This window comes from Heteronotia binoei, chromosome 2 (genome assembly GCF_032191835.1).
Source record: "Heteronotia binoei isolate CCM8104 ecotype False Entrance Well chromosome 2, APGP_CSIRO_Hbin_v1, whole genome shotgun sequence".
Lineage (NCBI taxonomy): Eukaryota > Metazoa > Chordata > Lepidosauria > Squamata > Gekkonidae > Heteronotia > Heteronotia binoei.
This window is the reverse complement of record NC_083224.1, coordinates 146,207,183-146,232,308: the sequence shown is the minus strand read 5'-3', so window position 1 is coordinate 146,232,308 and position 25,126 is coordinate 146,207,183. Positions and strand designations below refer to the sequence as shown.

At 40.2% G+C, this 25,126-nt stretch overlaps 1 protein-coding gene across 1 annotated transcript in view; it reads left to right on the top strand.

Annotated features, from left to right (window-relative positions):
* Positions 1–25,126, top strand: part of TGFBR3 (transforming growth factor beta receptor 3) — a 200,922-nt gene that overhangs the window by 27,248 nt on the left and 148,548 nt on the right. The window contains exon 2 of the mRNA XM_060232181.1: positions 2,037–2,216. Within this exon, the coding sequence (XP_060088164.1) occupies positions 2,156–2,216 (61 nt within the window). The 5' untranslated portion in view covers positions 2,037–2,155. The remainder of the gene's footprint in view (positions 1–2,036; positions 2,217–25,126) is intronic.

Here is a 25,126-nt window from a genome sequence, read left to right as displayed (position 1 = left end):
ATACAGTTATATGGGGCTCGCAGATTTGTTCTGGGCCCAGAGAAATAATATTAGGTAGTAGTCAGATAATTATGTCTTAACAATGACATCTAAAAACATATTATCTTCAGAACATATGAATCAGAATTTTGCACTAGGGATGAGGGTGTCAAGCATGGTAGAATTCCATTGGTAATTGATTGTTTTAGGGTCCTCCATAAAGCTTGCCTGCGAAATATCATGGACCTTGGTCTGTTAACTCTGTTATTCTTTCCCCCTCCCCCTTCTTACTTTATTGCTTGCAAAGTAGAAGTAGAGAGAAACGAAACTAACTTGAGAAAGAGTAATCAGCACCTTCCCATACATTCCTGTTAGGGAGTGTGGCACATCAGGGGAAAGCAAGGACGGAGTCCTGATAACATATGAGAATGTAGACATTTATAATAGTTTATGTGTGAGAGTGCATCAGCAGTGTTTAGGACTGCAGTGTGCATTGCACAAGTCATACTACACTGCAGTGCTGCCGCCTAAAATGCTGGCATGTATCTAGGGCTGCCAACCTCCAGATGGTGGTTGGAGATCTCCTGCTATTACAGCTGACCTCCAGGTGACAGAGCAGGGTTGCCAGGTTCAACTCCAACTCTAAAAATATCTGGGGACTTTGGGGACGGAGCCAGGAGACTTTCCCATTCCCTAAAATAAAAATACAACAGTGAAGTTCCTCTGAATAGTCATTTCCTTGTCCCCCAGCAGCTAAACTTCCACTAAATGAAAGTGAACATACACACTCTCACAAAATATCTAAAACAAACACGGTTAGCAAGCACACACTTTTGTGATCTCACTAGGGAGATTTACTCATGTTGCTGAATATAACCATCTGCTGTATTTCAACCAACTTCTTCAGACTAATAGAAAATGGAAAGAACAGCCTACAGGGTGGAGTTTTCCTCCAAAGAGAGAGACTGAGAGCCATATGGCTCTGTCTGCTCACCCTGCCTCCCTGCAGCTTTCCTCTTGACAAGATTTAAAGGCGCACACACATTCAGAAACACAAACAATTGCAAGCCTGTTCTAAACCTGTCAGGGTTTGAAAGCACATGGTCGCTGTTGGGGCTGGGCTTCTGCCTGTTGGCCAGCCGGCTGGCAGTAGGGAGAAGCCTGAAAGGGATCTCCCACCTGGATCTGGGGACTGGTAAGCCTATGACAGAGATCAGTTCACCTGGAGAAAATGGCTGCTTTGGAAGGTGGACTCTATGGTATATTCCTCCCAAACTCCACCCTCCTCAGGCTCCACCTTCAAAATCTCCAGATATTTCTTAACTTGGAGCTGGCAACCCTACATGTATCTAACATGTAGTTCCTCCTATGGAGTGACATTTCTGTTTGTGGAAGATGAGTCAGTGGTTTCTATCTACTTTCCCTTCCTGCTGCAAGTCCACATTTTGTTCCCTGTGTCGTTAATAAGGATTCATTCCCCCACCACCACCCCAAGAACAATAGAGGTGGGCTGAGTGTACAGCAGGAGGAGGAAATGGGAAAGATCCCCTCCACAAAGTCCACAGATGGTTGAATTCATGTTTTTAACTCTTTTTAAAGCATTGTGCATAGGTTATATTTTTTTCGAGCCTCTTCTGTCCCTATATCTTTGTATAGGTTTTCCACTTTGTTCTAGGAATTACTGAAAAGCTTTCCAACCTTTTACCAGATTCATTTTACAAGAATGATAGTGTTGCTGATAAAGATGCAGGCATTTGCAGGACATTTCCAACATGCATGGCAATTCTGCTCTCAGAGGCAACTTCCAGACCTCAGCAGGCTTTCAGTGCTTATCTTTGATAAACACTGGCAACTGACAGGAATAGCAACTAGGTAGAGCTGGAAGGACAAACTAGAGGAGTTTAAACTTGTGACTGTAATACCACTTTTTCTTTTTAAGATTACTCCTCAATAAGGAATTTTCATTTAAAAAAGCTTTTATTTTTTGATAATGTAATTTTTTAGAAGTTACTTCTCTGGATCAGGTTTCTCAAAGAATTATTTGCTTCTCTGTGCAGGTGCTGACAAGTGTGGAAGACGCTGTTCTGAAGATCTACAATAGCATCTTTTCAAAGGACAGACATTGGCATAAAGAACAGCAAAAGAAGTTGATCTGAGAAACCCAACACTGCAAACAATGACTTCAACTTATATAATTCCTGTATTTACTTTGGTGCTGTGGTATTTGGCATCGGCAGGTAGGTGGAATTGCGTGAATTAATTGTTTTGTGGTTCAGAGATTTTGAATGATTGCAAATTGCAACCTTTGAAAAGAAGATTTCAGGTCAATTTGCTTTTATGTCGCCCAAAGTTAAGTGCCTTGGTAGGATCAGAAATAAGACTGGGAATCTTTTGTTATAGTTTGTTACTTGCAAAATTGAAACTGATAACTGAATAACTGAACTATTCCTTTTCTTTTTTGCACTTCAGGGTGCATATTAATTAGCAGGCTTATATTGACTGTCTACAAGCTTTTCTTTCTGTGTAGTGAGGAAAGTAACATACTAGCCGGGGACCCAAGTTTTGAAGATTTTCCCTCTCACTTTCTGTTCCACCATGAGCAACAAAACAGTTGTTTCTAGCAAAAAAACCCACAAAACAATCCTTTAAGACCACTAAAAGTTAAACTACAATCACAGCCTTATTTATGTATTCATGGTTCAGAGACGCACGACCTTTCAGTGATGTCATCCTCCTAGCCTCTATCCATGTCTTTTAAGACTCCAAAAATATTGAGCAAGTAATTTCTGTTTACATCAGCTGAACAAAGGAAGAAATGATAGTACAGAATAATACAGAAAGTAACAATACAGAAGTATTTTATTATTAAACCTTTATTTATCCTAGAAAGGAAAAGAAGCTAAGCTTCTGTTCTTTATTTCCAACCTGTATTCTCTTTAGCTCTTGAGATTAAAAAACCTTCACTTTTCCTTTTTCCTTTTCATTGTCTCCAGACCTCAGGATCCTCAAGCATTTTGAGTAATACTAATTAGTAATTGTTTTTAGGATACTGCATATCGGATGTGCTGTATAAGTGCTAAGAATTTGTTACTTTTAGCCTCTGTATTTTTTGAGGTCACCTCCTTTAAATCAAGAAAAGACAAGGAGCTCTTAGAGCACATTCAGTTGAAAACAGCCGGTGGATTCTGTCTATGCTGAATTCTTGTTTGACAGACTGGAAATTGAGAGTGAGGTAATGACTTGAATTGTTCAGGAGTTCAGGAGAGGACTTTGTAGTTTTTAACACAATTAACCATCAGACCACACCTTAATGAGTCTCTTCTTTATCTTCTGTGAAGGTAAATGAACACAGTGATATATTTTGAGGAAAGTTAGATTATATAGAAAAGACTTGACTGGTTAATGGTGAAAGTGAAAAGCAAGGACTGATACTAGGCGAGTTTCTAATTGATCATCAGTATGCATATCCAAGAACAAAGTTTGAGTCCAATGGCACTTTTAAGACAAACAAAGTTTTATTTAGATTGTGTTGCTTTTAATTGCATGGCGCATTCCTGCACAATGGCCTTCTTTTGTTTTAAAAAAACCATAGAGTCATAGGCATTAAAACTATTTAAAACTTGTGAACTATAAAGCAAGTAAACGAAAAGTAAGTTGTATGAAAGCATGTGCAGAATATTAAAAATACTTTTTAAAGGTAAGAAGAACAGACACATAGAAATGGACTGATCACCTGCCACTTCTATAAGATGACAAGAAAAGACAGTAGGCATCTGTCCCCAAGTTCCAGATTGTGTCCTTCACATAACAAAGTCCGGGTCACTTGTCAGCTAAAGAAGCAATACCTGGCCTGTGAATGGTGATGGTGTCTCTGCAAACTGCTATCAGGCTGAAATTCTAGGAGCAGGTCTGAAATTTAGCTGGATCTATTCTTTTCTTGGATGGATCTTAGGTGCTTCTATTCTTTTCTTGCTCTGCCTGAATTCATGATGGGACGATTCATGTACATAAAGCATTGCAGTATGAATATTTCTATTGGATCTGAAAAAGAAGCATTTGGGAAATATTTATGCATGGCTGTTCATCTACTGACTTTTACTGGGAATATTGTCATCCTTATATCTGTACAAATGGAATACAAATAGAGTAAAGGACTTCTGCTCATTGATTTGCTGTGCTTTCTGAATATAAGCTACATTTTGGCTCAGTTACGCACCTATAAATGGTATTCTGAAAATGAATCTGGAGAATAGAATGTCTTCATTTACTAATGGCAATAGCTGCCTTGATTTTTCTTCTGGCATAAAAGTATGCAGTCTAGTACAGGTCCACAGGGAAGTGACCATATGGAAATGATGTGGTGGGGAGACTAGACTGTGGATGGATGACTTGTTTTAATCTGAGATGGCCTCATTGTGGAAAAGATGACCATCCACAGGGGAGACATGTCTGGGCAGTAAACTTTGTTATGCATTAACCTACTTCAACCAGTTACATGGAAAATAGTACCCTTTAGAGAATGAAACTTCCTGGGATATTCTCCATGGCTGAACTCCTAATGATGGCATGCAGTAATGTTAACTTTGATTTGTTAGCACCACATGATTCTCGGACGTTGTCATGGTCTTATTTTGCAGCAAATATCCCTATAAAGTATGGGCTTGGCTTATAATGTTACTTCCACTGGCATAACATACATAAGAACATAAGAGCAGCCATGTTGGATCAGGCCAGTGGCCCATCCAGTCCAACACTCTGTATCACACAGTGGCCAAAATATATATCACACACACACTGTGGCTAATAGCCACTGATGGACCTCTGCTCCATATTTTTATCCAATCCCCTCTTGAAGCTGGCTATGCTTGTAGCCACCACCACCTCCTGTGGCAGTGAATTCCACATGTTAATCCTTTGGATGAAGAAGTACTTCCTTTTATCCGATTTAACCTGACTACTCAGCAATTTCATTGAATGCCCACGAGTTCTTGTATTGTGAGAAAGGGAAAAAAGGACTTCTTTCTCTGCTTTCTCCATCCCATGCATAATCTTGTAAACCTCTATCATGTCACCCGCAGTCGACGTTTCTCCAAGCTAAAGAGCCCCAAACATTTTAACCTTTCTTCATAGGGAAAATGTTCCAAACCTTTAATCATTCTAGTTGCCCTTTTCTGGACTTTTTCCAATGGTATAATATCTTTTTTGAGGTGTGGTGACCAGAATTGCACACAGTACTCCATGAGACTGCACCATCAATCTATACAGGGGCATTATGATACTGGCTGATTTGTTTTTAGTTCCCTTCCTAATAATTCCCAGCATGGTGTTGGCAGAGTGATAACCATATCTGAAGATGAGTGTGACATGTGGCTGTTTTGACGGTGATGATGATGTGAGTGAAATGAAAGGAATGAAAATTGAGACAATGGAAGATTTTGTCCTCCTGCCAATTTCAGGCCTGTGTTGTACGTCCTGTTCTGAGTGCAAGGAGCAGAGTGTGCACATGCAAAAAATATGTTTTATTTAGTTTTGCTATTCTTTTTTGATGTGTCTCATTTCTCATTCATCTTGTTATTTGCTAGTTAGTGATCCATTGTTGTTTTCCATTGATTTCAGTAGATGATCCACCTCTTCTTTACTTGCCTGTAAGACTGATGCTTTACATCGAAGTGACATGAAACATATAGGCAATGGCATTCTACTATCCGTAAAAGCACCAAATTTGGGGGGAGAGATATTTTTTAAAGGAATTCATAAGTGGACTCTGGTACCTGAGGACATACAGTCCTTTGTAATTTACAGCCAGAGACTATGAGATTCCTGGTTCAGGCTCCAGATCCATTAACTGCATTTTAGAGGTAAAGCTGCAGTACTGCAGTCATAAGCTCTGCTCACAACCTGAGTTCGATCCCGGCGGAAGCTGGGTTCAAGTAGCTGGCTCCAGGTTGACAGCCTTCCATCCTTCCGAGGTAGATAAAATGAGTACCCAGTTTGCTGGGGCAAAAGTGTAGATGACTGAGGAAGGAAATGGCAAACTACCCTGTAAAAAGTCTGCCGTGAAAACGTGAAACCAACGTCACCCCAGAGTCGGAAACGACTGGTGCTTGCACAGGGGACTACCTTTACTTTTTTTTTTTTAGTGTTTTCTCAGATTAGAACTCTGAGGTAGTTACCCAATGTTCTGATTTCTCACTTGTAAATATATACTGAATAATAAGCATTTGGAATTTAATCTAGTGGGGTACTACAAAGGATTTAAAAGTGTGAATATTGTCTTGGAAACTTTCTTATGCATACCATATTATCACAGCTGTTACAACAGGATTTGGTGGAAATGGAGAGTAATGATGTTTTTTATTTTGTTTAGGTATTTTTGTCCCACTTGATAATCAGTCTTGATAAAGATTCTGTGTATCTCAGTTCTGAGTCATGCAACACCATGGTGATGATTGGCATGGAAATAGAACAATAAAAATAAACATTTCCTTTATTGCTCTGACTTTTTAAAAAGGAGAATCCTCATGGGCTTTCTACAGTGGAGTCGCAAAATAAACTAGAGCTAACATGGGAGAAATCCCTTGAATTACAGGGTGAATAGCATCTTGGGAACTGGGTTATTATAAACAAATTTGCACTCAGGGTTCCCTCCCCTCCCCCACACCTGAATGTCCTCCAGTTTTTTGAAGACTGGAAACTTCATTATTTTCTCTATAACAATTAGTAAGATTTTCTTAGGGAGTAACAGATGTGAACTTGCTTTCTTTCCTAAGAAAAAAATGCAGCATCTGCCTATGTTTTGGTATGATGTTCAGTTTGGTATGAAGATTGAAATCCTACATTTCATCTAGGATTTAGCCATAGTATATTCTACACATGCTGTATTTGGTGCTGAGGTAATCTGTGAATAGCCAGTCACAAAGTGAGCATTTCAGGTTTTATAGACTGCATGAAAGGGTGTTCAAAAGTATTATGTGGCTTTTTGTTATGAAGTAGGAATAGCCCAATAATAGAGTTCCATAATTTTTTTTAAAAAATTAAGTAATTAAAGGTTAAGAGACAGATTTTTGAATGCCCCTCCTACCAAAGTAAATGGTAACTGGGAGTGTGATTGAATTTGGAAAAATAATGGTTTAGCTTCCTCCTCGACACTGTGCTCCAATTTCTAGCGTAATTGCTGTGCTCCCTTTAAAAAACAGCAACCCTACAGATCTGTTCAAATGTCTCCAAACATCGCTTATAGATTAAATATTATCAACAAATATAAAGGCACAGAACTATTACAAGTGTCCAAATGAAGTACATTTATCATAGCTGGCTTGATAGAAAACTTGTACCAGGGAGGAAGACCAACCTAGCATTTCTCACCAGCACTATAAATTCATTTATAATTTCCATTTCTAGACCGCCCTCCTCCAGAGTATTGGGGCTCAGGGCAGTGTACAACATATAAATATAATGGAAAATAAAATAATAAAATATTTAAAAACAATTCAAATTTCATTCCAGATGGTGCCTAGAATGGAGCAGATTAATCCTCATCCCAGTGGGAAAGGAAAGAAGGAGACAGACTAATTAACAACAGTTGCTGTCCTCAACCGTAAGCTTGGCAGAACATCTCTGCTTTACAAGCCCTGTGGAACTGCATTAGATCCTGCAGGGCATGGATGTAATTTGGCAGAGAGTTTCACCAGGTTGGAGCCAGGGCTGAGGAAATCCTGGCTCTGGTTGAGGACAGCTGGACTTTTTTCAGGCTAGGGATCACTGGTAGATTTTTCACACTTAAGCATAATGCTCTTAGAGGGATTATGTCATGAGAGGCCATCCTGAAGATACATTGATCTCAGACTATTTAGGGCCTTGAAAATTAACACTAAAACCTTGAATCTGATCCAGTATTCCACCTGGAGCCTGTGCAGATGGCGAAGCACAGGTTGGATATGTGCTGTTGGTGAGGATCTAGTGGGAAGCTGCTGTATTCTGGAACAATTGCAGCTTCTGAGTCAGGGTAGCCCAGCAAAGAGTGAGTTACGGTAGTCTAGTCTAGAAGTGACCGTTGCATGGATTAATTGTGGCTAGGTCAAGGCAAGAGAGGAAGGGGGCTGTTGCCTGACTTGGTACAACTGAAGAAACACCAGTCTGGCAATGTGTGATCTGAGCCTCCATTGATAAAAGGCTATCCAGAAACCCACCGAGTGGGCCAACAAATCATGGTTGACCATGTTGAATGCTGCTGTGAGGTTGAGCAGTAACAGCAGGGCCAACCCACCTTGATCCAGCTATCTTTGAAGATATTCTGTGAGGGCAACTAGCCCAATCTTTGTTCTGTGGCTAGGGCAGAAGCCAGACTGGAATGAGTCTAGGGCCAGTGTATCCTCCAGAAAACTCTGGAGGTGCTCTGCCCCAGTTCTCTCAATTACCTTACCCAGAAATGAAAGATTCGAGTCTGGGAGGTATTTGGAAGGTTCGGTAGGATCCAGTTATGGTTTCTTTAAGAGCGGTATCACCATAGCTTCTTTTAATTTCCCTGGGTAGATCCCTGAACTAAGGGACAGATAGATAATGGGGCCCCCATATGCAGTCTCCACGGGCTTTCACCAGTCATGACAGACACAGGCCTAAGGGGCAGGCGGTCAGTTTAGCAGCACCCAGAATCCTGTCAACACTGACTTGAGAGAATTGGCTGAAGATGTCAAATACAGAATCCAAAGATGGCCAAGTGCCCTTCAGTTCACGTACTATATCAATATTGGCAGGTTATGATAGAGTGATAAGACTTTGACCGTTTTCGCACACAGCTCACCTCGCAGTCACAATCCTGTTCCCTCCGAAGCGTCTGGTCGGATTTCCCATCATCTGCACCGAAGTTACAGGAAGTGCCGCAGCTTTTGCGTAGCAAATGTAAACCGCTAAAACCCAGTTTACGTTTGCTACGTAAAAGCCGCAGCACTTCCTGTAACTCCGGTGCAAATGGTGGGAAATCCGACAGATACTGCGGAGGGAAGAGGATTGTGACTGCGAGGTAAGCTGTGTACGAAAACTGTATTTATCTGCAAAAAAAGTTCACAAATGCCTCACAGTTAATGGGCAACTTTCTAATATTTTGTTTCCTCATCAAGGGAGGTAAAGGACCTAATTACCCTAAATAATTGAGCCAGCCAAGAGCTAGTGGATGCAATGGAGTTGGAATAAAATTCTCTTCACCACCATCTCACAGAACTTCATAAACATCCTATGAAATGTTCTTGCAGCTTCATCATGAGACCATCACCAAACTCACTCTAGTCGTCTAAGCCCTCATTTCATCCCCCTAAGCTCCATGAAGCTAGCTTGGGATGGGAGCAAAGTGGATGTTAGGGAGCAATTTCATCAATGGCTTCAGAGAGATGGATATTCCAGTCCTCTGTCACCTCATCTAATGAATTGCTGGGGGGTTATCAAATCCTGCAGAACATTCTGTTGGGTCTGTTAGTCATGGCAGGCGAGCATAAATTTGCTTTCCACCTAGACAGGAGGGGGTTGGGGTACACAGTTGGGCCTTTAGTGCAATATGATCTGACCATGGCACTTTGTCAATAGTGACCAGATCTATATCTATCCCTGTGACAAAAATCAAGTCTTTTTGTGTGGCCTGCTTGATGTTTGGAACCTAATACTATCTGAGAAAGTCCCACTGTTGCCATGGAATTCACCAGGTCTGATGCCTGCGAGGAGGTGGCAGTATTGACATGGATGTTGAAGTCCCCAGGACTGTCAGTCTTAGGAAATCCAAGGCCCAGCTGGCTACTGCCTCCAGCAGGCTCAGTAGGCTGTCTGCTGGTGAGCTAGGCAGATAGTACACCAGCCAGATGAAGAAAACATAATGGTAATATAAATTCCTAATTCATCAGTGAATTTCAAGATTTTTAATTGATATGTACAGAAGTAAATGTACTGTTTTAAAAAGAGAAACATCTGGTGTCTGTGTATTTTATGTGAAAAGCTGATCTGTGAAACAACAATGTTGGCGTGTGCAAATATATTCCAGTGGAAAAATTTATCACATGCAAGAACTATGGGAGCTTACTAGAATTTTTAATGAGCGCATCAGGACAGCAATTGTTTTTCCAACAGCAGATGCTTCATTTCTTACCGAAACATTTGAGGCTTTATTTTTACACTACTTCAGGTATACCATAATTCCTCCTGTAGACAAGTCCAGCTGTTTGATAGGTGTGTGTATTCCCAACACAGTAGCTATGGTTTAAAAAGCTGTGTCACTTGGGTATTTACAGCAACCAAGCCAGTCTCTTGAGTTTGTGTCTCCCACGGTGTTTATTGATAACTTTCTAAGTGGAATGTTCCATTTATTGTAGTATTCAGCATGTCAGACTTGATGGTGATAAAAAGAGGGTTTGCCTGTAACAAAGTGATCCTCTCCAGTTCTTAACAGAATATGGAATTATAATGTGTGGCTTGCCAAAGGCTCTGTCCAAGCTTCCTCGCTTCAGAATAGACTGTAACAGTATATCCACAGTTCATTCATAAAGTCTGTGTAAATGACAAATGGGCACCTTGTTCTTGCCAGAAGGGGTCAACCTTAGCGCTTTATTTAGGGGCTTGTTTATTTATCAGAGCTCAGTAGTAGAACATGAATTAATACAGATTGGAGTGCATCTGAGCATGTACAAAGTGTCTTTCCCACAAAACATGCTGTCTTTCTAGACTTCAGTAATAGAGGCTGTGAGTTAGAACATGAGATTTCAGACAAGTATCATTTACAGCACCTCTACTCTTATATATAACTAGGAATAAGGCCCATTGTGAAAAAAAATACTATGGGCTCTAGAAAGAGACTCTGGGTGAATGTCCGCCATCCTTGCTGTCTTCCCACCCACCCAAGTGAAGGCATTCACTGCCTCCCCCACCTCAAGGGGAACTGATCCCTGCCCTCTGGAGAGCAGTTGTAATTCTGAATTATCTCCAGCCCTCACCTGGAGATTGGCAACAGTGGTTTCCCAGGAGGAAATGGAAGGTGGAGCCTATGGCATTGTACCTGTCTGAAGTCTCACTCCTCCTCAAACCCTACCCTCTCTTAGCTCCATCCTTCAGATCTTCAGGAATTTCCCCAATCTGGAGTTGGCAACTGCTAAGTCACACTGGCTGTCATGGGGGGCTGCTACTGAACAGGAGCAAGCAGCCAGGCCTTGTTAAGAGATGCCAGTCAGGTAGCATCAAGTCACCCAGAGGGTGTTGCCAAGCCTAAGGTGGCCAACCTCCAGGTGGAGCCTGAAGATCTCCTGGGATCACAGCTGAACTTTAGACAACAGATCTCTCTCCCTATCCTGTAGAAAATAACTACTTTGGAGGGTGGACTGTATGGCATTATATTCAGCTGAGGGCAACATTGGTTGCCTAGTAACAGCCTCTGACTAGCAGCTTCCCCAGTGGGGAGGAGGGAGTGACAGGAAAGAGGCAGCTGCCATGGCCTCTGAGGAAATGCTTTGTGAGTAGTAAAGCCTTTCTGAGGCGGTTTGATGGAGAGATCACAGAGAAGTGTCTGAGATGTCTGTTTCTGAGGTAAGACTGTTTTGGCGATTTGCTCAATGTTCCCAGACCTGCAGTAGGCAGGGTATGGGAGAGTCAGCCAGTGGGAACCCAGAGGTGGTGACTTATGCATGATGGGCCAGTTATTTGTTGATTGCATGGAATGCACCCATAAGCCAAGGGGAGAGCTCCATTTGGCCATCACCATAGGGGAATTATATATAGAAAATAATGGGATCCCATAGTACTCTTGCACTAAGAGAAGAATCTTCCACTGGAGAAGTGAATCCTCCTTCCACTATAGAGGGAGTCTTTGTTTAGCATACAGATCAGACCACTAGTCTATGTAGTGCATACAGGGGTATCGAACTAATGAGGGCCAGATTTGAAATAAATGAGACCTTGTTGGGCCGTGCCATGTGTGTGTGCCTATTTAAGATTAGGTAGTAGAGATATAAACTTTATAAAGGACACTGACAAATGCAAATAAAGATTTTTTTTTAAAAAAACCCCTTAGAATAAAGCATGCTTAAAACATTAGCACTCATTGGTCTGAAAGGTGCCTTCTTTGTATTTCTCCTATGCAATCCAGGGAACTAGGTAAAGGAAGCTCTGGCTCTTTCCTTCCTTCCCCAGGGGACCAGGAGGGGGGGAGAAGCATCAGCCAACAGAAGGAAGAGAGACTTGGCTCAGCTTCGTTGAATGTTCTTGAGTTCTAGTATTTTAGGAGAGGGAGAAAAAGTTCTCTTTGTCAACTCTCTCCACCCCATGCATATTTTTATCAATATCATGGCCTTCCTTTGTTGTCTCTTTTCTAAATTGAAAAGTCCCAGACTCTTCAGCCTTTCTTCATAGGGAAGGTGCTTCAGCCTTCTAATCATCTTGGTTGCCTTCCTCTGTACTTTTTTCTGCTCTGCAATGTCCTTTTTGAGATATGGTGACCAGAACTGCACACAGTATTCCAAATGAGGCCACACAGTGTGGCAATACAGTGGCAAGATTTGAACTGACTCTCATGCATGGAGAATTGCTCTATGGTTTCCCCTATACAGCAGCATTTGAACTGAAAAAGTATGTTACTACTTCTTGCAGGACCTTGGATTGAAGACCAAGTCCATCAACATTTGGTAGAAGCTTTCCTTTAGGCCAGTCTTCTAGAGAATAAGTCAGTGGCCTCAACTTTCTCTCTCCCTCTAATGCTGCTAGAGTTGCATACCAGACTAGACTCATTAAGTAAAGAGATACTTTCCAGTTTTCTAGTTTTGTCACTTTTATGAAACACTATTTACACATGGTCTGCTGTTTTTAATTTAACAAGCAAAAGAAAAAAGTATGCCAGGTTTTGGGTCATAAATGCTGTAGATAAACTGTTTTTTTCCAATAATGGTCACAAGTGAAATGACCAGTCCAGTCTTTTATATGCTTGGCAGTTTACTAAGCTGCAGTATGTCCCAGTGTTTTTGGTTTACGCAAGTACCTATCCATTCCCTCCCCCCTCCCCATTACTTAAGTTTCATTTTGAGGACTCTGATGCATCTTTAGTTTTCTGGGTTGCCGTTGCTTGTGCATAAATGTCACTGCTGGAAGACAACAGGGCCTCAGAGTATTTAAGAGGGAAATACTTTCCAAAACAGTATATCTTGCTTTCTGCTTAGCTTATTTAATTGGGCTTTAAAGGACAGTGTTGGAAGTGATCTGCTTAAAGGCTCTGATGGATTGTTTTTGTGGTGGAGGGGGTGTCTTATTTTTCCTATACATCTTTCTAAAATAGACAGCTTTTGAGTTTACAGTTTTATCTCCATCAGCACATTTGAAAGTTAATTATTACTCTGTCCCACAGTTTTGGCTTTATGGGCTGATGGCAGAAATGATTCTTTGTATTGAAATAACATTCATAGTAGTGATATTCTTATGGCTTGTGGCTACCACGAATCCCTTGACTAGGACCTGTGGAAGTTTTCAGGCAAATAACTTGCAGCTATGTTTCAGAAAATAAAAAGCCTACTAATTAGACTTCCCTGATCTAGATATCCCAGGCTAGCTAATTAAAGTTAGCCCTGCTTTGGATGGGAAACTCCCAAGGAATACAAGGGTTGCTCTGCAGAGGCAGGCAATGGTGAACCACCTCTGAACTTCTCTTGCCTTGAAAAGCATGTGGGGTTACTGTATGTTAGCCGCAGCTTGACAGCACAAAAAGAAACAGAAAAACTACTTAGGTCTGATATCCCAACTGTTCCTTTTAATCAGGGACAGTTTCTATTTTTGCTTCTTGTTTTTGGTAAGAAATTACCATTCCTGTTTTGAACAACCCCCCCCCCCCCCCGGAAACTACTTAGACTTTAGTTTGTGTGAATTATCATATTTTAGGGTTTAGATTCCTCTCCAAGGCCTCCTAGAAGAAATTACATTTTTGAGTTGATAAGTAGACACATCTTCCTAGTGTACATGTATGCAACTGTGTGCTTATGAACATTAAGGTATCATTCAGCAATGTACAACCTGCTATTTTACAAATTACCTTGGTATACCTGCCAAGGTGTACTTTGGATTGTGATAACATTTCACAATTTAATTTTTTCTGATATCTTTTAAAGCACCATCGCGAATACCATTGGCAGCAGGTAGGCTATTGCAAAGTAAGTAAAGATGGCTTACAACATTGGACAGCTTTTGGCAGTGTGTAAAGGGAAAGGGGCATTAGGCCTTGGGAGTAGAATAAGGATGTGCAACCACACTTTGATCAGTCAAATATTGTACGATTTTCAAAGTTTAGTCACAAATCAAATAGTAAGAAAGAATAGGACAGATGATCTTCTTAGAGGGGTTACCTTGTCTCTTTGTGGCTGCTCATTGCTACTTGGAAAACCATACTTTATGAGAAGCTCTGCTTTCTACCCAATTTGAAAAGAACTTAAGTTTTAACCATGTTCCAGCTTCCTGTTTCCTTGCTACTTTTTCAGACAGCGTACTGTCAGCTTGTCTTTCCTGGCCAGGCTGCTGTAAAATATTAATCACACTTCTATTTATGTTATGTTAAATAAGTGACTAGGCGCTTCACATAAAATAAAAGGATAGGCCTAGGCCTTGCCTGAAGGCTCAATCTAGTAAAATATAAAAGAGGCATGAACTTTCCTTTCTGTAAGGATGTTTGAGTCAGATTGTGAGCTCTGTTGCCAACATGATTAGTCCCAGAAGCTGTAAGGAGAAACTCTGTCCACACATGCAGATAGGTTCCATGTAGCAAGAAGCACTGGAGAATACAGGGTTCCTTTCTGATAAGTGGTGTTACTGCAAGTCTAATGTGCTGGTCTTCCTTCCTGTCATCCCGATTTCTGGTGTTCAGCTCCACTCCAGTCTAACAATTTGGAATAGTCTCTGACTTCTGCTTTTCTGGTATCAGTCTCTGAATCGTTTGTGACCCTGGTTCCTCTTCTTTACTTTGAACAGACCTGGTTTCTGCCCTTATGGTGTCAGTTCTTAGGACTCTGTTCAACCTTGTTGTCGCTTCCTGATTGGCTGGCTGCAGCCCATGATCCTGACCAGATGCTTCCTTCCATTCACTGCTTACATTGCAGTCCTTTAGTCCTCTAGAAGCTCTTTTATATTTCCTTTAAAAGAAATGCTGTTGCCTTAACTGTATTTAGCAAGAAATGCTAAAACGCAGATTAGGCATGTAATTGGACTGTTATTTATTTCTGTTCCCTGCAGTACTAATTTCTGTTCCCTGCAGTACTAATATATTTACTAATGTAAAAGGTCTGAAGATACTACAAATGGCCTGCAGAATGGTATGATTGAACCTTTGTTGATATAATCTGTTAGTTATGGGTTGGTTCAGGACTCATAGCATTAGTTGTTTTTCAAATTCTTGACAGAATAATATTACGTAGTAATGTTTATTGTACTCTCCCTGTCCTTGTTCTAAGGATGTAGAGTTGGTTAGAATCTAGACACATCCATAGCCCTTGTTGACTGTGCAGGCTGACTTGAGGGATTGATTTGTACAAGGCTACTTAGTGAGCTTTGAGCAGACTTTGGAGGATGGTGGAAGACAGGAGGGCCTGGTGTGACTTTGTCCATGGGGTCGCAAAGAGTCGGACTCGACTGTACGACTGAACAACAACACTTTGTGAGCATCATGGCCAACCAAGGATCTGGATTTATATTTCTCAAACTGCCTAATCTGGGATTCTTCACTGGCTTGCTGTGGTGTCTTGAACATTTCTTTTTTCCATTCCTCATATCTACAAAATGCCAACTGTACATCTGCATCAAGAAGCATGTAAATAAGTCACAACATGCATACCAGACCTAGCTTTGACTGTATTGATATGATTCAGAAGAAAATAATTCCTAATGAAACTTTTGTTTGTGTGCATCATGTAATGATATTGTTAAATCTTATATGTAGAAAAGCTGGAGCAATCTCGTTTCCTCCTCTGTAGCTCTTTGGATGAACCTTTACTTAAAACTGAAAATTGGCTGAAAAATGCGACCTCAGCATTTGCTTTGGTAAGGGTTCCTGGAGTATATGAATTTTGTCACCATAATTGCTGTTTGTTGTGGAACTCTCAAGTCTTACAGTACCGTTGTCAGTAGAGTTACATCCTTCTATGTCCATTGAAGGATGGGTGTAATTTTGTTTAGGATGGCACTGGTAACTTCTTCAGGTGGCCACCCAGTGGTCACTACAAGACCGGCAAAGGGTCTTTGGTTTTCTAGGCAGCCTCTTTCCTCTCCTGCCACTGCTTTGGATTAAATACAATTGAGAAAGAAGAATGTGCAGACTATTCTGGTATATTTCTAAGGGGAAAAATCACAAGCAAGGTGAGATACTATTGAGGGTAGCCAATAAAAAGAACAGCTGTAACTGTAGTATTAATATTTGTTACAGTATTTGTTGTTCCTCCTTCCAATGTTAATGCATTTGTAAATAATGTCAGTAATATAGCTATCCATCAACACTATTTCCTTTCTTCATTGAGCACTGTTCTTAATCCTGTTTTTACATCCTGTAATACTTCTGAGGTTCACTCACGAATCTCAGTAGAGTCAACTTTTAAAAATGATTGTCCTTGTTATCTCTTCAATAATCATATCGAACATTTACTCCCAACATTGTAGATTTTTTAAAAGGTCATTCAAAAACAATAAAAATGGACTGTTTGCTTGCAATAGGAATTGGATTACTCTATGTTTGGTTTGGATGCCTGTCTCCAGTCATAATGACTGAAAAGTTTCATGTGGTTTTATTAAGCTTGTGATTATTGTTAATGGTCTGTATGACGTTTTGGCTACAGATTTTGGAAATTAAAGAGAAAACATTGATTTCATTGCTGTTGTATTTAATATTTCTTGGATATTATATTGATACCAAACATAAAATCCTTCATTATTTAATGGTCCAAAGGAGCCATTATTTCATAATTGCATTCATACCCATTAAGTAAAAAGGTAAAAGAGGGTTCCATCTTTCCTGTGTGGGCTAAAGGCAAGGTTATAGAAAAGGCATGTTTGCCTACTTTATGTTCCAAAAAAGAATTCTTTTATTTCAGTGTTTTGAACACCACTGGATGGAGGTACTCACAATCAGAACTCAGCATTAATTATATAAATACAGTGGAATGCCTGAACTGGTGTATAATATGGGCAGATATAACCCTCACATACATAGGGGAAGCAGCCTAGATGTACAGAATGCTTAAAGAAACAGTGATAGTGGAATTTTTTCTTAGTGGAAAATATTAAGTTAATACATTTCTACTTTAACTCCTCCATACAGGTTTGTATTAGTAGACAAAACAGAATAGATGGCCTAGAGTGGAGTATCTGAGTAGACAGTAGTGACTGTGATGGACCAATCTGATTCAGAATAAAGGATTTCATGTGTTCATGAATTGCTTAATGCATGTCCTGCATGTTGGTATAAGGAGTCCTCCTTTACACAGCCTGACAGGTGCAACGTGCCAGCAGGAGAGCTATCTGACGGGTCAGGTCAGAGTGGCCTTGTCAGCAAGCCAGTTCTGGCTGGATAGGGACAAGGGGAAAGTACCTGCTGGAGTCAGCAAGATTATGGACTGCCTTGATTGGCTGATGTACATATATAAGGACTGCACTACCTGTGTATAGTTCTCTCACTGGAGAGGTGAATGCTGGCGGAGCACTTTGTCACTGAGATCCATGTTTTTCACTGCACTAGTTACTTTGTATATAGCTTGTAAATACACTTTTTTAATACTAGGTGCATGTGTCTGGCTCACTTCCTTACCGGAGCTCCCTGTTGTACATATCTCAGTTCCTCACTCTGCACACACACACCCCGATATTGCAATCCCAGAAATAAATATTCTGGGGCCAGAAATGCCAATGGGGGGAAGGGGAGATCCAGGAAGAACAGGGATCCTTGCATGGGCTTGGATCCAACCCTTTGATTTGATTCAGTGTTTGACTTCAGTATTAAAGAAGTTTCGTCTGCTAGAAAGTTGATCAGTGACACCTAAGGTTTCCTTATTGTGTGAGTATATCCTGTAAAGAGGAGGTTTTAAGAGCATGCTAAAGAAAGTCATGTGCTATGTCCAAATCTATGACTTATATTGCTGTGGTAAACTTGGAGAAACCTTGGATAGCTGTAGATTCCTGAAAAACAGTTTTTAATTTAATCAGACTGCTGCTTCTGGATTGTTTTTGTTTGTTATGGAAGTCTGAGATTACCCTCATCAGCATTGGATGATGTCAGTCTTGAAGTAAGTTAAAAGCCCTGTCAAACCAACTAGATGAAATCCATCTCTTTAAACAATGACCAGAGAAACCTTGGGACCACATCCATACCATTCCCAAATTGTGTTGAAGTAACTGGTGATAGGCCTTCTGCTTTTACTGGATGGTTTTGTGAAAGGCAGCCCCCATTTCTGTATACCCCCCCCCCCAAGAATGCTGCGCTTGACAGATAAGAACTTGCTGGTGGTCCCTGGTCCTGGAGACATCTGGCTGTCCTCAACCAGGGCAGGGCATTTCCTGCCCTGGCCCCAACCTGGTAGAATTCCCTGCTGAATAACATCCAGGCCGTTTAGGATCTAATACAGTTCCTCAGTACCTATAAGTCAGATGTTCCGCCAGGCATTTGGTTGAGGGCAGTGATGGTTTTCCATTTATCAAGCGCTCCTAACTCCTGTCCCCTCCCATGAGGCAGTGGCACAGTGGGCAGTTAACATCTTATCACGTTGTATTTTTATCATATTTCTATTGTCTTGTTAAATTATATATGAATGTTGTAGAATGCTGTGTGGTTGTCTACAACAACCAATGGAATCCGGCTGTGAAAGCCTTCGACAACATATAATATATGAATGTTTTTATTGATGTACACTGCTCTGAGCCCTGCCTTGCAGGGGATGGTGATTTAAAAATCTAACAACAACAATTAATAATAATAATGCAGGTCACAAGACTATTCCACTGCCTTGTGTGACTTTTCTACCCCTTCCTGAGTGCTTACATGAATTAGTCTTTGCTAATTATGTAGAGATAGATTAAAAACTGCTGGAATGCTCAGTAATGTTGTGAAATGCCCGGTTAGGAAGGGTACATCTGCTCGCCAATTTCCAATTTTGATTTATTTTCTTCACTGTGTTTCCCTCCAGAATTAAACCCCAAACCAAAGGTGACCATAAAAAGCTAGTTATTCCATTTTGGTCCTTGCATCTGTTTAAAAACCTTTATTATGTTGTATGCTAATCTGCTGCCCGCTCTCTACCTATAAGAATTCTGTGGCATAGAGTGGTAAGCTGCAGTACTGCAGTCCAAGCTCTGCTCATGACCTAAGTTCAATCCCTGCAGAAGCTGGGTTCAGGTAGCTGGCTCAAGGTTGACTCAGCCCTCCATCCTTCTGAAGTTGGTAAAATGAGTACCCAGCTTTCTGGGGGTAAAGTGCAGATTACTGGTGAAGGCAATGGCAAACCACACCGTAAAAAGTCTGCTGTGAAAACGTTGTGAAATGACTGGTGCTTGCACAAGGGACTGCTTTTACCTTTTACTCTACCTATACTTATGACTGGTAACTTCCATTTCAATATAGCTAAAGAAGTGTGCATGCACACAAAAGCTTGAATAAAGCTTTGTTGGCCTTAAAGGTGCCACTGGACTCACACTTTGTTTTACTGCTTCAGAACAACATGGCTACTAACCTGAATCTAAACTCATTACCATATTACAAAGGTCAGTTACAATGTTCCCTCTAAGCTATGGAGTCTTGTGAGCAAAATTCTACTTCGTGAGCTACTGCCATTAAAGTTGTGAGCTACTGCATAAAGTCTCTGTTGCAGTTAAAATAAGTAAGTTTTAGGGCATCTTTAAAGACTAGCAAATTTATTGTGACATAAGCTCTCATGAGCCAGAGTTCTCTTATTTACATACATATATGTTGCATCTCAACTTATGAATACCTTAAAGACAGCTTGCAGATGCAACCAGTGAAGTGAACTACACTCACAAAAGTTTATGCCATGATAAACGAGTTAGTCTTTCAGAAATTGCTTGATTGTATGAAGGTATTTTAAAATTAATATTTAACTTGAGGGTTCTGATCATGTTGTCTGTGTTCCCCTTGGTGATTCAGTTTGTGGCAATATCTGTTTCATTATACAATATTAAGGAATTAAGCTATCTGTAATAAGCTTTTTCAAAGCCTTCCTCTAATGGGAGAAAGAGATATTAAAGTAATGCTACTCAGAGGGTTTTCTTTCTTAAGCTATGATATTTCTGTTCCTGCAGCTGGTTTGAAAGTGCAGAAAATTAGTTTTCTGGACTTGAATAGTTTTTAACAATTTTAAAAAGTTAGTGGAAACTGGGTTAACCATAAATGTTCATGAGCACATCTGCTACAGTTAATCAAGAGGAACAGTTGGCCATAAAGTCAACAAACTACAGGCAGCAAATTGCTTTGGAGCTACATTTCTGTCTTCCTCATCTTGCAATAATGCAAATAAGTGTTATGGAAACTCTGGGTGACTTTTTGTCATTAAGATGGGGAAGGATAGCAGATGGAGACAAACTTTCTCTTGCAAATGTACTTACTGTTATAGAGTTGGGAGGTACTAGGGACGAGGAGTGAGAAATGAAATTGATGTTAGAGAAAATTCTAAACAAAACATAGATCAAGGAAGATGGAAAGAGAGTGTGCAGTTTATTCCTTACATGGCTTGTTTTTCAGAGATCTGACTTCCTTGATAACTTTTTAAAACAAGCATGTGTTGGAGTCACATCCCCAAACAGGAAGATTTTACTTACATGATTTCAGAATGGATCCCCAGAAGGATTGATGAGAGATAATTGTAAATTACACTGTGTTTTTAATGGCTAGGGTTTCCTTTTGGTTGTTGTTTTTTTTTAAACTGAAGGGCACTTGTTTTCTGAACATTCCTTATCTGAGTACGAACCGTAGTGCTTGAATGTAGTTGATATATGAGCCCTGTGCAGATGTTCCAATCCTGTGTGTAATGGGAGATCAAGATCGCACCAGCTCATGACACCTGGTGTTCTCACAGAGGATTATATATTCGTACAGAGGCCAGTGTGTACAGCCCAACCTGTAAAGACCTTATCCTGACTAATATAATGGAATATAATTTCAATCCTCCACTTTGAGTAGAACGTGAATATCTACACTGAACTAAAATGTCGCATTTGTGAGCCAAGCTTGCCAGTTTTATTCTGCCAATCCAGACCTGCAGTTCAGGAGTTTAGGGATTCCTGAAATCCATTACTTCCAGCATAACCTTTTTCATGTACTGTTATGATTAAAAGCAACAGTTCTAAAGTTTAAGAAATCCAGTTCACAACTGGGGTACCAAAGTAGTTGTGCTTCTGAAGGTGGCAGCCAGGTTGGTTTGCTAAAATCAGTCTTTTGGTTAATTTTACATGAAGTTAAAGCTATTCCTGTGGTTGCAGAGGTAAAAGTGGAGGTTGATATTAAGAGGAAGCTGACTGGTAATAAGTGAAACATAAGAGAGCCCAGAACAGAAGATTGACCACGGAAGTTTGGCTGGCTGAGGAGTAGAATTTTGGCTTGTAGGCTTTTGGTCATGGAACATCCAAATCGTGGCCTGATCTCAGAACATGGTTCCCTGCCTTTTTGGTAGGGTGACTCACCAAGTCCAAATTTGCTTCATATTGTGACCTGTTGAAAAACAGAATGCATTCAAAAAGGTGGTAGCCAGAAATATAGTTAGTCAATTGAAATGTTGTTATATAATTAGTATTGGAAATATACTTGAATAGTTGTTTATATCTCCCCCTATAATGAGGACACTGTAGTAGGAGCGGGTCTGGTAAGTTTGTCTTGTAGTGTAATTGGTGGTGTTTTTGTTGTTGTTGTTGTTGGGTTTTTTGCCATTTTATTTATAAAGTGGCCTTAGGAAGGTGAGCCCTCCATTATTGACCTTTCCTCCCCCCTCCCCCCTGGATTGTGTATGAATTGGGGATGGTATGCACTGGAGGCTCTGGCCTCTCTCTCTCCCCTCCCATAGTTTGTATGTGGCTTTGGGGTCTTCTCTTTTCCCCTGTTGATAGATTCCCGGTACTTCAGGGAGGAAGTGATAAAAGAGGTTTCCCTACTGTGGTAAGGAGTAGTTTCAAAGTATTTTGTGGGGGTAGTTTTCTGATTGAATCTGGGATGTAATGTTGACATTTCCTGTCTGATTTTTTTTATTGATACTTCATTTGACTGTGTAGTTGTTTTTAATGTGCTTTATAGCTAAAGTTCACCTCACATATCAGAATATTTTTTTAAAAAAACTTTCTTTTGTATGGAGTGATGCATATATGAATTTGCTCTGGTCCCTTTTCCTCCCCTCCCTTTAGTTTGTATGTGAACATATGAACATATACTTATGTGATCATATACATATGTGAACCTGGAGCTTTCCCCCCTTTCTTGTTGGTACTTCAGGGAAGGAGGGAGTAGTAGAGGTCCTTCCCCCATGGTATGGGGTAGATTCTAAAATATTCTGTAGGGGGAATGTTATATTCAAACTTGACATGCGGTGTTTACCCTGCCTACCTTGATTTTTTGTTATTGCTCTCAACTATAAACGTTTTTGTTTTTATTAATTTTACTATTAAAATTTACTCCACATCCTAGAATACTTTGCCTTTTTCTTCTCCCCCCTCTCCCTTTTTTGTGGAGTAATATGTATGTAGGGATGTTTCAAATAAACTTTTTTTAAAAACCATGCATCAATCAGTAAAACTACTAATGCCTGGGACCTGCTTTCATGGGTTTCATGATCCACAGGTTGGGAAATACTGATTTAGAGGATCTCACTTCCTGCCAGTCAAAGCCTGGAAGGCCTTGGTAACTCCAGGAGACAAGAATAGGAAAGTTGTAGCCCTTCTCTAGTTCTCCGTGTTGGCTGAATGGCTATGGCCTGTGCCTGCAGACCCACACAAGCAAACAGACCCAAAATGTGAATTGGAATTGAGGTAAGCAGGGCAATAATCCTGCATGACATTCTGATTTCGGCCACTGAATTACACAGTCCAGGTAAAGATGTGAGCAGTGTCCATAGCATCAGACAGATGGGGAAATACAGGCTCTGGCTCAGTCAAATGCAAATAACAATTCTCATGTGGCTACTTGAGCCCAGTTTAAATAATTAATATATGATGCAAGATTTCCCATTTGGAATAGTCTGTAACTAGAATTCCCAGGAACAGCATAGCTGGCTGATTATGTGCTTCTAATGCTGTCCTGTGAACAAACTAGTACAGATGTTTTATTTCATTGCATATATTTGTTTTATTTTAAAGACTGGTCGTACATATTTGCACATACTTATTTTTGCACCTAATGTAATGACTGCTGCCTCCTGAAATTTTTTATGCTAAGGAATTTCACTTTTATTGATGTGGTATGGTATTACAGTTTGATTTTTGTTGTGAGCCACAGAACATGTTGTGGAGAGGTAGGATGTGAATATTTTAAATGAAAATGTAATGAATAGCTTTGCCTGTTTGATGTGATTGGCCTATCTGTTGTCAGGAGAAGGTAACATTGACAAGAAAACAAAAGATAAAACAAATGTATTATTTCATAGATTGATGTAATGAACCATGACTCTGGTCTCTGTCAGTTCTTTCCATGTGAAATGTCAGATTTTATGGCAGTGTTGGTATTTTCAGCTGTGTGAATGGGCAACTGGCACATGCCCTCAGGCTGCAAACTGTACACATTCTGTAAGCCATCAAGCTCTATATTTTGCAGTAGTGTTTGGTTACAGTACAGTATAGCTCCTACTAGTTCCACCTGCCGGTTTTTAGTTACATGAGATATTTAATGAGATTCTGCCCGTTCTTTTTTACACAGAGGTGATTAATTAAAATGGTTCTTTTAAAAGAATGGTTAAAAGAAGCATTTTCTCTTAGGTAAATAAGAATTTAATTTGAAGTTTTTAAATGTAAAAGCATTAAAATAGTTGCCTAAGGCAAAACCGTTGCCATTTGAGGATTAAGTTGTCCTTGTGATTCATAACCTATTGTGACAGCTCTATGAGGCTCTTGAAAAAAGGCAAAAATTGTGTGTGCTGAATCTTAACTTTTGACTCTCTTTTTAACAATTGCCAATTACACAATAAATGTCAGACTTGGGCACCTAGAAAACCCTAGAAAAATAAAGAAACTATTTAATTTTGACTTTGAGTTTCTTAGTGTATTGATATTACATGGGTGCAAAGCAGTTACAGCTGATCTATGTGGACAGATGAAGTAAATGAGAATGCTCTTTCAGACTGAAGGCGGAAAGGTGCACATTGGAATGTTCCTCCCACATAAAATTATTTTTGTCTCTATAATTCTAGATGTCCCAGATAAAGGTAGGCTAGGACTTACAGGATTTATTTCCTGTGTAAATTACTCATAGTTCAGTGGTTGTCAAACTGTTGATGTGCTGTACCTTTTCTAGTCTCCATCACACAAGTTGTCCTCTCTTTGGTATTCAGGTACACCAGATCCTAAGACACAACTGCCTAGGCAACCCTTTACTGTGTACAATAATGCTCTGTTGACAAAGTTTTAATCCAGCATTGTCATTAGAATATTAGAATGGGGTATTTTGAATTCCTGAAACCAGAGCAGAAGGGAGAGCACTGCTGTGGTTAGAAACACCCCCATTTACTATAAGAATCATCCCCCTCTACCAAGAAGTTTGGGTTCTCTGTCCTGATATTGTCTACTATGCCACATTGACTCTCATGTGATACCTGACTCTTTGCAGTGACCGCATTTGGTATAACTGTTTGATTCCTTGCATTGCTGTGCTTCTACTAGTGAGAGGCAAGTTTTGGAGCTTCATGGTCTTATCTTGGTGCCATGTGCCCATTTCATAGTTTAAGAATTACTGCCCCAAAGTTGCCATGTGGTAAAGAAAACCCTTCAAGTTCTAATTAAGACAGAACCTGATCATCATTAACCAAGACTGAGCCCAATGTAGAGGTAGTCTTATCACTTGCATAAAAGAAAATTGCATCTATCGCACAAACTAAACATTTCTTATAAACAAATAAATATATCTAAAGGAAATGCAAGCCAGAAATATGTAGGTGTGTATGTGAGATCATAGAGGCAATAGGTT